Raw genomic sequence first — 14,852 nt, forward strand, 5'->3', positions numbered from 1 at the left:
GGAGCCCGCCGCAATAAAAACCATTCAGCAGAATTGAAAAAGCGCAAATTTGTGTCATTGTACAAACAAAAAAGCTTTTCAGCAGAACCAGAAACACAAATTGTGGAGAGCTGCTCGGATTGAAACGATAAAACAATCAGAAACACTGCATGTAGTTTATCTTGTGTCTCCCTGCTGGAGGAAGCAGAAAAGCAATGAAAGCTTGTTTAAAGTGCCAGGAAAATGTTGAAACGCAATAACCTACTGGTCTGAAGCAAACCCAGTGAGCAGGAGCTGGAAATGATTCTTTATGAGGCGTCGGGGACCAGTGCTGCTGGATACCGTCAGCTGAACAGGCAGTCGACATTTTTCAGCACGCCGACGCGTCCACAGCCCCGAACACACACTGTCCACTACTGGAGGCTTTAAACGCTCTCTCAAACACACACACACACACACGCACACACACTGAGGTGTGTTGGTGTAGAGGTGAGCAGTGAGTAATTTTCAGGGCCAACAGGACGATCAGTGTATGTTCTGGGAGATGGCAGGGAATCGGCCTTCAAGTTACCGAAACAGTTAGTGTAATTGGTCTTCATCTGTCATCTCAAGCAGAGATGAAGACCATCTGAGAAAAGAGAGACAGAAAGAAAGAAAGAAAGAGGGATTACTGACGGGACAGTGATGAAAATTGGTCGCAGGATAATGAGTCTCGTTGTCTTCTTATTCTCCCATCCGGTGTCTCTCCCTCGCTCTCATTATTCAGAGTGACTGGTCGGAGAGGAGCTTCACAGTCTGCTGCTTATTAAAAAACCCAGAGCGCCTTTAGATGAGTTCATCAGGCTCTCCATCTCTCTTTCCCCCTCATCCCTTCATCCTCCCGCTGGCTCTGCATCCTCTCATCCCCCTCATCCTCACTATTTTTCCTCCCCCTCACTCAGTTTGAACTCCTGCATCCTTCCTCTCTCCGTCGCTTTATCCCTCCCTCTTCCATCTGTTTGTTTTTTCCACCATCCTGTAGAGTGAAGCAGAACGAGAGATGAGGAGGAGGAGGAGGAGGAGGAGGAGGAGGAGGAAGACACCAGGGCCCAGACAGCCAGAGAATCAAAGCGCTCAGGAGAGGAAAAGACGGTTCCCTTTGTGACAGATGAAGCTTTTATTGAAAGAAGGGGCCTTCTCCTAATTTCCTGTTGATATTCTTTGTAGTTTATTTCCACCCCCCCCCCCCCCCCCCCCCCCCCCCCGCGCCCCCTGCCCCTCCCCGGGCCCGGCTCTCCGCCGCCTCCCCTTCCCTCTGTGCGTCTGCGCTGCCGAGGCAGATTGTTGGGAATCAATAAAGATCGTTTCTGGCAGATGAAAGTCGCGGGGCGGGACGGTGGCTCGCTTAAACGCTCATTTCGCCTCACACAAATCACCTCGTGCAGCCGGGCGCGCACGTGACGGCCGCATTCTGCAACAATTAAAAAGCCATACAGATGCGCTGCGGGGAGAGGCGTGAATAAATACACATATGGCGCGTTCTGACAGGCCGGACGGGATCTGGACGGCTTCCAGACTGGAAGCAAATTCAGGAAAAACAGAGGGATGATTGTTGTGATGAGCAGGTGCTGCAGTCAACCCAAAGAAAAGAGACAATGAAAGGAAAAAAAAAAAAAAAAAAACAGTCAACATGTTCCCAGTTTCAGCAAAATCACCAGAGTGAAATATTGAAGGACGATGGACAAACGAGTGAGTCTTGATGAACTGGAGGAGATGTGTTAATCTACAGCCCCCGTCTGGCTCTTGGTTAAACCACTCGGTCTGTAAATTTACTGTTTCCGTTCACTCTTACAGCATTGCTCCGGGGTTTAGGAGTAATCTGTCTGCAGGGAAAAGGCTCTAAAAACCAAGTGTACACAAGCTGCTTGGCATCGCAGTTAAAGAGGAGCCGGCGAAGTGCACAACCGGTAACGATCCAGATGTATGTCTTCTGAAAAAAAAAAAGAGCTAAAGGAAAGTAAATGTTGGGCTTTGGAAGATAACAAACAATGTAAATGAAAAACCGTCCGCCTTAGATGCAGCTTTATCCAATTCAAACACACACAGACTTATAACTGCTACACATATTCAGCGTTACCCATTAACAGCAGCAAAACAGTGATTCCTTAATTAGCAAAGTAACTCTTCTGTTACATTATTAGGAGTGAATCACAACTGTTTGATTATCACTCCTTACTATCACTCATTATCCTCACTTAAAAGTTATTTTCTAACAGGAATTTGATTCTTTCAGTCCTACAACTGGTTTATTTCAAACTAATTCAAAATTTGTTTGCTGATTATATGATTTTATACTGATTTTTAACATCTGTATAACAAATGTACTAATTTATACCTCCAGGCCTGCATGTTCTTCCCGTGTGTGTGTTTTCCCCCACAGTTCAGTGACGTGAATTTTGGTTAAACCGGTGGCTCTGAAATTGCCTGTCGGTGTGAAAGTGATGAACCGATGCCCTTTCCAGGGTCTACCTTACCTTCCAACCCCCCCGAGACGAAGAATGGGAAGACGGATGAAGTCAGTTCTCCGGAGATTTACATGGTTAATAATTCAGGACGAAACAGGAGAAGCGTTTTATCCGTCGGTCACATGGAGCCTCCAGACATGTTGCTGCACCGTGCGGCTCGACGCAGAACAGGAAGAACCTACAGCAGGCGGCGGAGGGCGGCAGAATGCATCATCAGCGGGTCCTCTCTTAGGGTCGCAGGTTCAATTCCAGGTCTCCACTTGACTATAAACTGAAGTGTCGTTGAGCAAGATTACTGAACCCAGACAGGATGAAATGAGCAGCTTGTGATACGAAATTGAGATATAAGTGAAAACCATTCACCTTGGAAACATTTACTCTGACAAACAACAAGACCAGCTGGATTTCAGAGGCTGTGAACTGGAATAAAACACTGACTTTGAAACTTTCAGCTCACAATCACACAATTTCCTCATGACCTGTGTATCTTGTGTTTAAAAGTTCTCTATAGCTGTTTACTGGCATCTTGGTTCAGCTGAAGCAGTGACACTAAATTCTAATCTATTGATTGAACTTTTTGAGGCAAGAATCTTAAAGTTTCTCTCAGGTAGTTGGGAAGTAGAAATAAAAATTAATTTGCAAAGTAAATAACCAAGTGAAATGAAATCACCTTGGCCCTCGAAAGCTACTTGACTACATGTGCTTGTTTACTAACCCGCTCGTTTGGCCTCCTTCACATTCAGATGGAGGGAAATGAAGAAGGAAATATGAATGTGAAGTGTTCCCCACTGGTGCCCCAACTCACTGACTCAACACATCCAGAAAAGTAATCACTTCACACACGCACAACACGAGGAGCCTGTGAGATTTGTTTTAATAAGCTTTTGCCGTGAGTCTCATACACAAGCGCACACGCTGGAATCCTAATATTCCGATGCTGCGGCGAAAAAACACACACACAACTCATAAGCGCTGATCACAGCTCCGGGTTCATTCTTCGATGCAGATTATTGAAATCATTCCACACCTTCAGCGAAAACACTTCTCTTAACCTCGACCGCAAGTGGGGGGGGGGGCAGAGAAGCTCCTCAACATCTGCCGAGGAGCCAGTGAGCACTCAAAGAAAAAAAAGCAATCAATCATTTACGACTTATCTTCCTGCCGAAGAAATCTTGATCAGCATCAACAGCGAGGACGAGGACGAGGAGGCGGACGGACGGATCTGGATGTTGAGAGCAGTCGCATGTATCCACAGCAACCGAATCCGACAAATCCACTCTCAGAGTTTGCTCTTGACGGCGGCCTCCGCGGGAGCTGAGAGGGGAAAAACGCATCTTGTAAAAACAAGTGGCGGGAACATTTCACCTTGGTTGGGCGGCGGGTAAAAAGCATTCGGGCTTTCGGAGCGTCTGGTCGCTTCAGAGAGATCCGTTAGCGAGGATTAGTCTCTTTCAGTCCGACATGGCTGAGGACGCACTCAAACCGCACACACAAACACAAACACACACACAAACACAAACACACACACACAGCAGGCAGACAGGCTGTGGAGGTGGTGCCAGGTGTTGGAGACACATAAGGTTTATGGAGGAGACTTGGAGGCCTGCCTGCAGCTGTGCCGTCACACACACAGACAGTTCCGGTTCATCTAGCAGCCAAATAACCGCCGCTGCTCGCTCACCGCCGCCACAGCGCAAAGACGGCGGCAGAGATTTTAAAGAGACACACCTGGACTTTAGGAGGGGGAAACCTCTCTGAAGTGCTGATTTCATCCTCTCAGCTCAGTATTGATACTTTGTCAGAATATGAATTGCGAGAAAACACCTTCACGATGTGACTGTGGAATTAACGCTGATATTACACATAGCATGAATGTAAAGAAGTCTGTAAAAACCACTGATTGATTCTTTGAGCAGCTGCGAGCAGAGGAACGAGCCCGTAAACACAGCATTGATAAATCATGACCTTACAAAGTCATTATGGCTTACATGCAGGCGAGCGGTTGCCAGTTCACCGGGAGCAACACCTGGCGAAGACGAGCCGCTCTCTTTTTAGCTCTCCGTCGACTCCTGAGGGAAATATCTGGTGCTTGAGCTGCCAAAAGCTCACCAGCCATTTGTTAACTGTGCCGTCTTACATTGAGAGCCAAGTACTCAGCGCACAGAGGCTTCAGCTTTTCTTTTTTAGCCCCCTACTTTAAAACGTATTCATTTTATAAATGTGTATATATATATATATATATAAAAAAAAGTTGAGTGCTGCGTAGCCACCAGAGGAGCACATGTTTGGTGGTTGTGGTAATATTCATGAAGAGATGGATGTTTGCGACTGTTAATGAGGGAGCCTGGAGGCTTCGCACATCATCTGAAGCCTGTTTGTTTTGATATTCTGGGTGTTAGGAGGCTAAAATGAGATGGTCCTTGAGACCAGGGAAGCTTTTCTATGATTTGCGTGCTAACATATAGCCGCTGTCCCGACTGGATTCCTGCATGCCGCAGAGCCTACTCTGTTCAGATATGTATTAAACTCATGTATTCAAGGACAACTGAGGCTCGTCGAGCCATTTCTTTTATTCATCAGTGTGAAGGCTGGTCAGAAATACAGGGATTCTGCATCAGTGGCTGTGAGTAATGACAGCCAGCCATATACTGGGGAAAACTTTCCATCCACTTTTGATTTGAAGCATTTCTTTTCAGAGCATGAGAGAAAAAAAAAAGCCACTGGATTGTTTCTCAGAGTGCTCAGACAAGACTGAGCTGATTAGTGTTACTCAAAACTAGAGAATTATGCAGAATTTTTTTCGTTTTTCGAAGGTATTTCAACACTAATCCAATGGTGAACACCGCCCTGTGCCAACCTTTTGGAAATATGCCGCTGCCATCAACTTCAAAATGACCTAATATTGTCATTAAAACAGTCAAGTGTTTGACATGAACCATTGCATGTCATTATTTAAACTTGATACAGTGATCCAAAGTTTTTTGGAATTGGGAGTTTTGCAGGTAAAAGAGCCAAACATGAAGCAAAATGACTGACTGGAAAAACAGACAGCTGTTCTTGTAACCGAACTCTTTGATACCTTCACTGTTCTTCCACAGCGCCAGCATTTTAATTTAAAAATACAAAAATGATTAAAAACTTTATATTCTGCAAGATACGGACCACCAGAGAAACGGGTATGTCGGTATAAAGCAAATGACAAAATGTTTTTTCAGTCCTGTTGAACTTCACCCTGAATTCTTTTTCAATAAATCTTAATTCCTATATTTCAGGTGTGGAACAACCAATAATGTAAAAATGGATAATAGCATAACTGCCAACAGGGTAATAAGTTTGGCCATCCAGAATGTAATGAAGCCATTAATGTAATAACCTGCCAATAATATCTATAAAATGGCACAGCCGTGATTGAGAGAGTGTTGCAGAATATTCTCAGTGAATGGAGGCGAGGACTGTCCCATCCCACTACACCGATCTGTCTTAAGAAAACTGCAGATAACCTGCAAAAAAAGAAGATTCTAATTTCCAACAGTTTCAGACTTATTTAGGATTTCACATACATGGGTATGAAAAAGTTTGGGCACCCCTGATCCTTTTCAAGATTTTCCTTTATAAATCATTGGTTCCAGTAAATACATCATATATAGCAAACAAACACAGTGATGTTTGAGAAGTGAAATGAAGTTTATAGGATTAACAGAAAGTGTGCAATAATAACTTAAACAAAAGTAGGCAGGTGCATAAATTTGGGCAACACAACAGAAAAATGTCATCAATGTTTAGCAGATCCTCCTTTTGCAGAAATAACAGCCTCTAAACGCTTCCTGTAGCTTCCAATGAGGGTCTGGATTCTGGTTGAAGGCATTTTTGACCACTCTTCTTTACAAAACATCTCCAGTTCAGTCAGGTTTGATGGTATCCGAGCATGGACTGCCCGCTTTAAGTAGTAGTAAGAAGTAACCAGCCCCGGCGCAACTTCAACTTTGTCACCGAGTCTTGAATATTGTTCCCAAGAATTTGCTGATACTGATTGGAATCTGTGCGACCTTCAACTTTAACAAAGATTGCCAGTCCCTGCACTGGCCACACGGCTCCACAGCACGATGGGACCGCCACCAAACTTTACTGTGGGTAGCAAGTGTTTATCTTGGAATGCTGTGTTCTTCTTCCGCCATGCATATCGCCCCTTGTTATGTCCAAATAACTCGGTTTTACATTCATCAATCCACAGCACCTTATTCCAAAATGAAGCTAGATGAAAATAACAATCTTTGTTTTCAGCTCATTTTAGAGTTGTTTCGAGGCTCCCATGTTGCTGCTCTACAGAGGAGATGCAACAAGGAGGACAGCTTCCAACTGGCCACCTGAAATACCCGTTCTCATGATTGGCTTCACCTGTGTATGTAGGTCAAGGGTCAATGAGCTTACCAAACAAACTTTGTGTTCCAATAATTAGTGCTAAAGGTACTCAAATCAATAAAACAACAACGGTGCCCAAATCTATGCACCTGCCTACTTTTGTTTAAGTAATTATTGCACACTGTCTGTTAATCCTATAAAGTTCATTTCACTTCCCAAACATCACTGTGTTTTTTTGCTATATGATGTTTTTAACTGAAATTGCTGATCCGAACAACCAGTGATTTATAAAGGAAAATCTTGAAAAAGATCAGGGGTGCCCAAACTTTTTCATACCACTGTACTACTTCAATAACGCACGGCCTTATTGGCAAAATGTTAGTATGATAATGGTTCAAAGCTCTGATGGCGCTTCAGTCTTTATTACACTGAGGCCAAAGTGATTCCATTAGTGGTTTCCGCAAGGTGCTCTGTGACGTTTCATTTAAAACGAAGTTTGAAAAAAAGAACAAAAATAAAAACTCATAACCTCAATACCCTTCTTCACATTCCATCTATTGATCGTAATCAGTTGCAAAGAATCTTTCCCTCTTTCTGTCCTAAAACAATGATTAAAAAAAAGAAATTGATGACAGTCACAGAAGCCTTGAATTGTGAACCGAGTCTCATTGTGTGGGAGAAGCGTGACCGCCCCAAACTTTGACTTACGTAACGTACGAATGTAGTTCAGGGACGATGCGGGGCTGGAAAGGTCACAAAGCACATACAGAAAATAACGCCACTGACGTTAAAAATGTCAATATATTTCAAGTATTTCGATGCCCTCCATCATTTATACATGGTTAAAGAAAATGTGCTGTCTTGGCTGCCGTCCATTTCTTAAATAGTTTAAGTTGCTTCCTGAAGGCCACAGATATGTTTTGTCACTAACAGGCTGAAAAAGCCTTTGATTCGCGCCGCGGCTGGACAGATCAGCCTATCTGAACCTGCTCCTTTGAGGTTTGTAATGATGGTTTTGCTTGTTTATGGCGGTTGTTACTGTTTTTGTTGCTGGCTGTGAAACAGGTTGGTACTTGGAGATAATAAAAATGCCTTTGTTTATAGATACTAAATTAATACAAAGCATATTAAAGCAGCTTTCATTTTAGTAACTTTTATTTTTGTGCAGTTCTTTTTATGTTTAAAATTTAAGCTTTCTTTAGCTTGACTGATAAATAATTATATTTATATGTTCTTTTTAAATTGTGACCAAATATTAGTACGGCTTTCTCACATAAAGCACTTCCCCTCAACACCACTGCAAACTCGCACCTCTGCGCTGAACATAAAGGTAAATTAAAACCACTCAGGCGATCTCAAGCACAATTGAACATTATGACTTCTATTAAACACAATAATTATGGCACAGTTGTTGTACTGAATCGCATTAAAGAGTAGAAGCGTGCCCCTCAAGCTCAGGGAACAGTCGCAGTGGGAGGCGTGTGCGGACGTCCTTCACTCCGGAGCTGGACGTTAACAGATTAATTATAGATCTGCGTAAAGCCGGTTCGCAAACAGCACTTTGAAAAGTTTCCGCATAAGAGGAAGAAGCACTTGAGTCCTGGCGAAGCGCGTGAAAGACCGCCGGCTGTCTTCTATAGAAGTCAAGGTAAATGACTTTCAGTTTCACGTCGCTTATGAAATGTATTTTCAAATGTTCTCAGTCAGAGACAGACGCTGCTCAGTGGTGTTGCTGTTACGTGCTTCGTGAAGTTTGCATGTTCTCCCTGTGCGTATGTGGGGCTGTTTGAGTCTATTTTTTTCTGATCTTGCCACAGTGAAAAGCTGTATGAATAACAGTAAAAGATCAGGAAGAATGTTATCCTTTTTTCATGATTCAACTGTTTATTTCATTTGGTGAATCCATCGTGTTCAAAACTTTAAAAAGTTTGCTTAAACTTGATGCCTGATGTCTGATCATTTTCATTGAGGAGTGTTTTGAAGTAAACAGGCTCTTTATCTTTTTATGGTGGTATTAAATGAGAGCCACGACCTGCCGGCATTGACGACTGAAACTCATGTCACACCTTGTATACTGCAGATCTCATATAGACTCCTGTGCATCTTCAGTGAGACCTTCACTCAAACAAATGCGCGCCTACAGCCTACGAACAACATGATTTAATTCACAGAGGGCTGAGCAAAGAAGCAAGTTTTAGCAACAAATAAAGAGTAAATGGTGCATTTAATAGAAGCGTCTTGCAGCGGGGGATTATTTCATACCCAGTGCTCCACTGACTATTAGTCAGCAATACAGTGTTCCGTACGTGGCGGCTGACTCAAAAAATAACCCCACCGCTGCACATTACACCCCGAGTTAGTGAGCGTTGGCCACTGCTGCTTAGTCACTGCTAACATTTTTATCTACAAAACACTGTTTGTTAGGAGTAAAGAGTACAAGCGCGCCACGGTCTGACGTCTCATTATTTTTAGTCTCTGATCTTCCCCGAGGCCAAAATTGAAATAAAAGAGAAATCCCTCCTGGTTTTCTGCTGCTACTGGTTGAACCTGTCCACAAAAGAGGAATAATAAAAAAAAAAAACAAAAAAAAAAAACAAGACCATTAAGGCTGTGCAGAGAGTTTGGAAGAGAGATAGGGCTGTAAAGTTGATTGGATTAGACTCTCATGCTAAACAAACTGCTTTCCTTTTCCCCTGCGCTCCTGTTTAACTCTTCATCTGTTGGAGGCATAAAGGCTACAAATTTATATGTACATTGTAGAAATGTAATGCAAATTCTGACTTTGTGATGCTTTCATCTTATTTTTCTATGCGAAACCCTGCCGCTGCCAGCACATCTTAAAACATAGCCAATTGTAAAGATCCGAGGGAAAAAAAATCATGTTAAATATGATAAATGTAGCATATGTGTGTCCTTGAACTGTTAGGCGGCGTGCATTTTAATGTGACACACGGCGATATATTCAAAACATCGGAAGCATTTTCTCAGTTTTTGACTTTACGGCCGCTGGCGCTGCGAATTTCCTGTAAAATCAGCCACAGCGGCTCTGCTCCGGATGTTTTGTGGGAGCAGAAAAGTGTGCGGATTAGCCAGCGTTAACCTTTTCCTCCCTCGGAAAATGTCCCTGTTTCTGTCACACAGATGCGGAAAGCAGCATTATAAACATGTCCACAGGTCTGATTGTTTCAAACGCCTGTTTAATAACTCGGGTAAACGCATGATTTATTAGGAATCGGAGGAGGGCTGGGCAGCCGTATTGAGCCCTGTGTGGGTGGAAGTGAGAAGGATTCCTCCTCAGCAAATAAAATGTCAAGTCACATGAGAAAAATAGTGTTAGAAAAGCAAAACATCTGAAGTTGTCGAGGCCTTCCTTTTCAGATAATTTGGAGGCGAGTTAAGATTTATTGCGGCAGTAAAGCGAGACACGAGGGGTTAAGGCTGTAGTTGTAATTCCAATGCTAATTTGAATAATTGAGTGAATGACTGATCATGCTTGGGAGCCAGACTTCTTGGCATTATGACACCATAAATCACCAGCATAATCAAAACAAATGGGAGAAGTCATCATGTCACAGCTCCAGCCAACGAGAAATTAAATAAAATTTACATATTTACTAAACTTCATTTAACTGTTGGGTTCAATCTGCAGTGATAGAACGATACGTTCTCTTCAGTGGGTTCGGGAGTCGGGCGGGACGCGGCTCGCAACCACGAGAAGACAAACCTTGAATGTTGAAATGTTTTTTTTTTTTCTTCATTTAAATCAGTTTTCTCACCTTCGGAGGAAATGTCTTTAATTTTTTTTTTCCTTGTTCATTCTGTAGCTTTAGGCCAGCCGGCGCATTCAGGAATGCACAGTACGACACTTTCTTTCAACCAAGGTCTGAAAACGGGCAATTTACTTCTGGGTGGAGAAACGTCGGCGTTTCCATGACATATAAAATACATTTTTACAGGGGTTAAAGGTACAGGTTTCACTTTTCCCCAAACTCCACAAATATCTCCTTTCAGTGTGTATTCTGGAACGTACTCGTTTCTACAAATGAGAGGTGAAGTTTCCGCTGGTCGTCACATTCTCACATTCGAGGATATGCAGATGACAGAACCTCCTCTCTCCTAAACTCCTAAACGAAGGGATCAACTGAAATGTCACTAACCTGTTGGTGTTACAACCACACACACTCACATTCACACAGCTAGGGTCACATGCATGTTTTTGGACTGCGGGAAGGAAACCCATGCACACTCAGGGAGAACATGCAAACTCCACACAGAAGCGCCCAGCGGTTTGAAAGAGATCCACTTCTTTAAAACTTCTTTGTTGGAGTTTTTGATTCAACAGTGAGCGTCTGAGTGCTGAAGGGAGCAGAGATCAGTCGCCAGACGATTTCAAATATCTAAATGAGTCACGGACTGCGCAGATTAAGTGCAGTTATCTCAGTGAGGAGCAGAAACCACACGCCGACACACACCGTGCAGGTTACCTGAGACCAAACGCCTCCTTCAGTGGTCAGGCTGAAGGGGTAGAGATGGAAATGAAGGCTAAGTACACAGAGTTAAATTCTATATTTGAAGAAATACACATGTACAAACACACTTTCTTCTCACTCGAGGCTGAAATGCTCAAAGAAGTTAAAATTTTTCTGCAGGAACACGCTTCTGGGAAAGAGATGATCACAACGGCTGAGTGCGATGTTCGTGTCTTTCTTCAGTCCTTTTCTTGCTTCAGCTGCATCGTAAAATGACACAAACTCAAAATAGACAGATTTACACTGAGCCACAGCTTCTGACTGAACATCGATCGCTACATAAAACTCAAGTGTGATCTTATTGCAATTCAAGGTTCATCTCAACGCTGTTTCAGCTTGAAATCTACAAAATCTACCTAAAAAAACAAAGCAGAAGATGATTTTCCAGCCTTCGCAGCCGCTGTGCTCATGCTGTACCCTCCTCTTCCTAAAGATCACTGAGTTATATTTACCGGATTGGGTGTGTTTACATGCCCTTCAGCAATGCAGTGATCAAAAATGGCACTTGACAAGTTTCAGTCTATTATTGGATTTGATTGTGATTTAAAATTCTTGTTATTTATAAAACACGAAGCCTTGTCCTGCCAGGCGCTGTGACAGCGAGTGTGAGCTGTATCGAGGGTGTGAATTTCATTCAGCATGATATTCCTTTTGTCTTCGGTCCAGAAGTGGCTTTTTGTCGACTTTCTGCTGCTGCACGTCATATATAGAGACTTTAGTCTTCCACTCACATTGTGAGGAGTACATCGGGTGTTCATGCACAAAGACATAGGATTTTATTACTGTATTGAAACCAATGTACGGTAAGTTAATGCAATTTCTTATAATTTGCTCTTGGCGTCTTTCAAACTTATGAGATGATTAAAACGCAAGATGCACAAGTAGCTAAGTATAAATAAAGTATCCGGTATGTGTGGCAGTAAGTGTCATTTGTCGATCTCCCTAAACACCCACACATAGAATAAACACACGTCTGTTCTCACATTGTCAGGCCTGCCTGGTCACAGCCATAATAGTCAGGACCGAAAATTGAAAAAGCCCCTTAGAAAACAACATGGTAGGCATTTTTGAGGAAAAACATTTTAAGCATTGTTTCTATATGATTTTTTAGTGCTGAATCCATTTCTGCCGGTTGCCCAGCTGTAAAAGTTACCGTTTAGTCATAATTGATTCATTAGCATAATTAATATATTAATCGCCCAAAGTTAGAAATTGCTATTAATTTCCTATTTGTTAATATCATACATATGATTGCTTGGTATCATTGTAAAGGGGACCTTCTAGCCTTTAATTTAAGCCCATATTTGCATTTTTTTGACAAACACAGAGGTCACATGACCTCTTTAAACTATAAATTACACACATTTTCCCACAATTTTCGCATAAACTACATAGTTTATTTTATCCCTGTGGGATCAAGGGCCCAAAAGCCAACAATCTCAATACTAAATACAGGAAATGTATGATATTTCTTTGTGAGAGGCTATTGTGAGCCTTAAAATAGCAGTAACCAGTTCAGGCCCATTCACCTCCATTCATTCTTTGCACCAGTATTATGTAAACAAAAAAACCCACACCAATTGTTTAGATGTAATGGTACTATTAGTAATATTAATGCAATGACAATCAAAGGCCAAGTAGACATTTTCCATCCTTGTAATCAGTAAAATTCACTGAAGATGGCAACAAATTACAAATATAAATAGCAATGATTAAATCAAAATGACATTACAGGTTCTTTGTGATCATATTTTTTTTTCCTTCAGTGCATTACATATTCATGCAAGTGTCACTTGACTTTCGGCACTGACAGGATGCAGTGCATGGGTTTGGCTTACAGCCGCACCGGGCTGTCTTCCATCCAGTTGTGCAGCCACAGGTCACTAGCTCCTCACAGCATCTGGAACTGCAGGCAACGACATGAGTTCAGGAACAAGCACGTTGTTCTCCATCTTCCATCCCATATTTTCAGGGGGTGGCAGCACCGGGTACTGCAGGTGGGCCTGCCGCCAAGCCAAAGTCTGGAGGTGAACATGATGGATGTGAAATTTCAGAGCATCTCTGGTGGGTGGGTCTCTCTGTGGTCATGCCTTTAACAAACAGGCCCAAACGGACTTCACTGATGTTGTTTGTGTTGTTTGCACCGTATAATTTACAGAAAAACATTTCTGCATCCATGATGGTGGAGTCACTAAGCTCAGGACCTTCACCAAGCCCCTTGAGTAGATGGCTGTGCTGTCTAAATACATTCCAGCAGGTCTTCTTCGTGTGTCCTGAAATGTATGATGTCGAGTCACTCCCAGTGACTGCATGGAAACCTGGAAGTGGCTCAAGAACCTCTTCATCCATCTGCAGCTTTTCTACAACTGCACGGATGGGGATGTACTTTCTGTCCTTTGCTGTCCCTGCTTTCATCCAGATTTGTTGGCATGGCATTCTGTGGAAGTAGGCGATCAGCAGAATCAAGACATCGGTGTCTCTCTCACAATTGGAGTTGAACTTCTCAGCATTGGGGTTGGAGTTTTTCCACATCTGTTATAGACAGTTTCTTTATACGATCAATTGCTGGATGGTTGTCTCTATCACAAAGTTTGTCTCGTGCCTGTGCAGCACCTTTTATTGTGTCAAACCCCTGCTGTCCTCCTTTTGATAACTTTTTGTTTTTGTCTCCTGACAGATGAGACATTCTTCTAGAGCTAGAGAGTGGCCAGTCTCCTTCAGAGTGCCAGCAGCTCCATGATCACGCTGAAACAGAAATTAAAGTGCTTATTTAGCCAGCTTGTTAATGTCTTCTTCTTCTTAGTACTCCAGCAAGAGTCAGGGTATCCCGTCTCAGTGCATTGAGTCGACCAGATGAACCAGGTTTTTCCATTGCTGGCAATCTTGTGCCAGCTGCTCTGCATCCTCCACAGCAGCTCTGTGTTGTTGGAGGTCGCCCGCAACGACATTGAGCCATCGGGTGCGAGGTTTCCCTTGTGGTCATCTCCAGCCTGAGGCCTCTGGGTCAAACTGGAGAATGGCTCGTGTCGGATGTTCTGGGAGTAGACGAAGGACATGGCCGAGCCAGCGGGTTCGGTGTTGTGCAACCAAGGAAGATGCTCGGGGCTGGCCTGTGCGGGCTCTAAGCAGAAACTCGCTGGGGCCACCTGATGTTCTCCATGGTTCTAAGAGCCCTGCTATCAAAGCCATCGATTCTTAGGCCAGACTGTCATTCAGGGGCCACGTTTCTGAGCCATATGACTCAGAAAGGATGGCAGCAGGATGGAGAGTACGGCTAATTTGTAAATCCGGAGCTTCGTCGTGCGTGAGATGATCTGGTGCTGCCAGAGTGGTTTCCAGAGGGACTGCAGAGCAGGTGCTGCCAGGGCTCGTCTGCGGTCAGTCTCTGGTTTTAGATCCCCGCTGTCTGTCACCATGGACCCCAGGTACACAAAGTTCTTGACAGGCTCTACGATGTCGCTCCCAATTTGCATGGGAGGTG

The 14,852-nt window shown here is 43.3% G+C and overlaps 1 protein-coding gene across 2 annotated transcripts in view; it reads right to left on the minus strand.

Moving 5' to 3' along the window:
* Positions 1-3,338: 3,338 nt before the first annotated feature.
* Positions 3,339-14,852, minus strand: part of macrod1 (mono-ADP ribosylhydrolase 1) — a 128,303-nt gene continuing 116,789 nt past the window's right edge. The window contains exon 10 of one of the 2 annotated variants that reach the window (XM_030116738.1): positions 3,339-3,797. In XM_030116738.1, the coding sequence (XP_029972598.1) occupies positions 3,763-3,797 (35 nt within the window). In that variant the 3' untranslated portion in view covers positions 3,339-3,762. Of the gene's footprint in view, positions 3,798-11,333; positions 11,358-14,852 lie in introns of those variants that run through there. The other variant, XM_030116746.1, reaches the window with a different exon arrangement.

This window comes from Salarias fasciatus, chromosome 2 (genome assembly GCF_902148845.1).
Source record: "Salarias fasciatus chromosome 2, fSalaFa1.1, whole genome shotgun sequence".
Lineage (NCBI taxonomy): Eukaryota > Metazoa > Chordata > Actinopteri > Blenniiformes > Blenniidae > Salarias > Salarias fasciatus.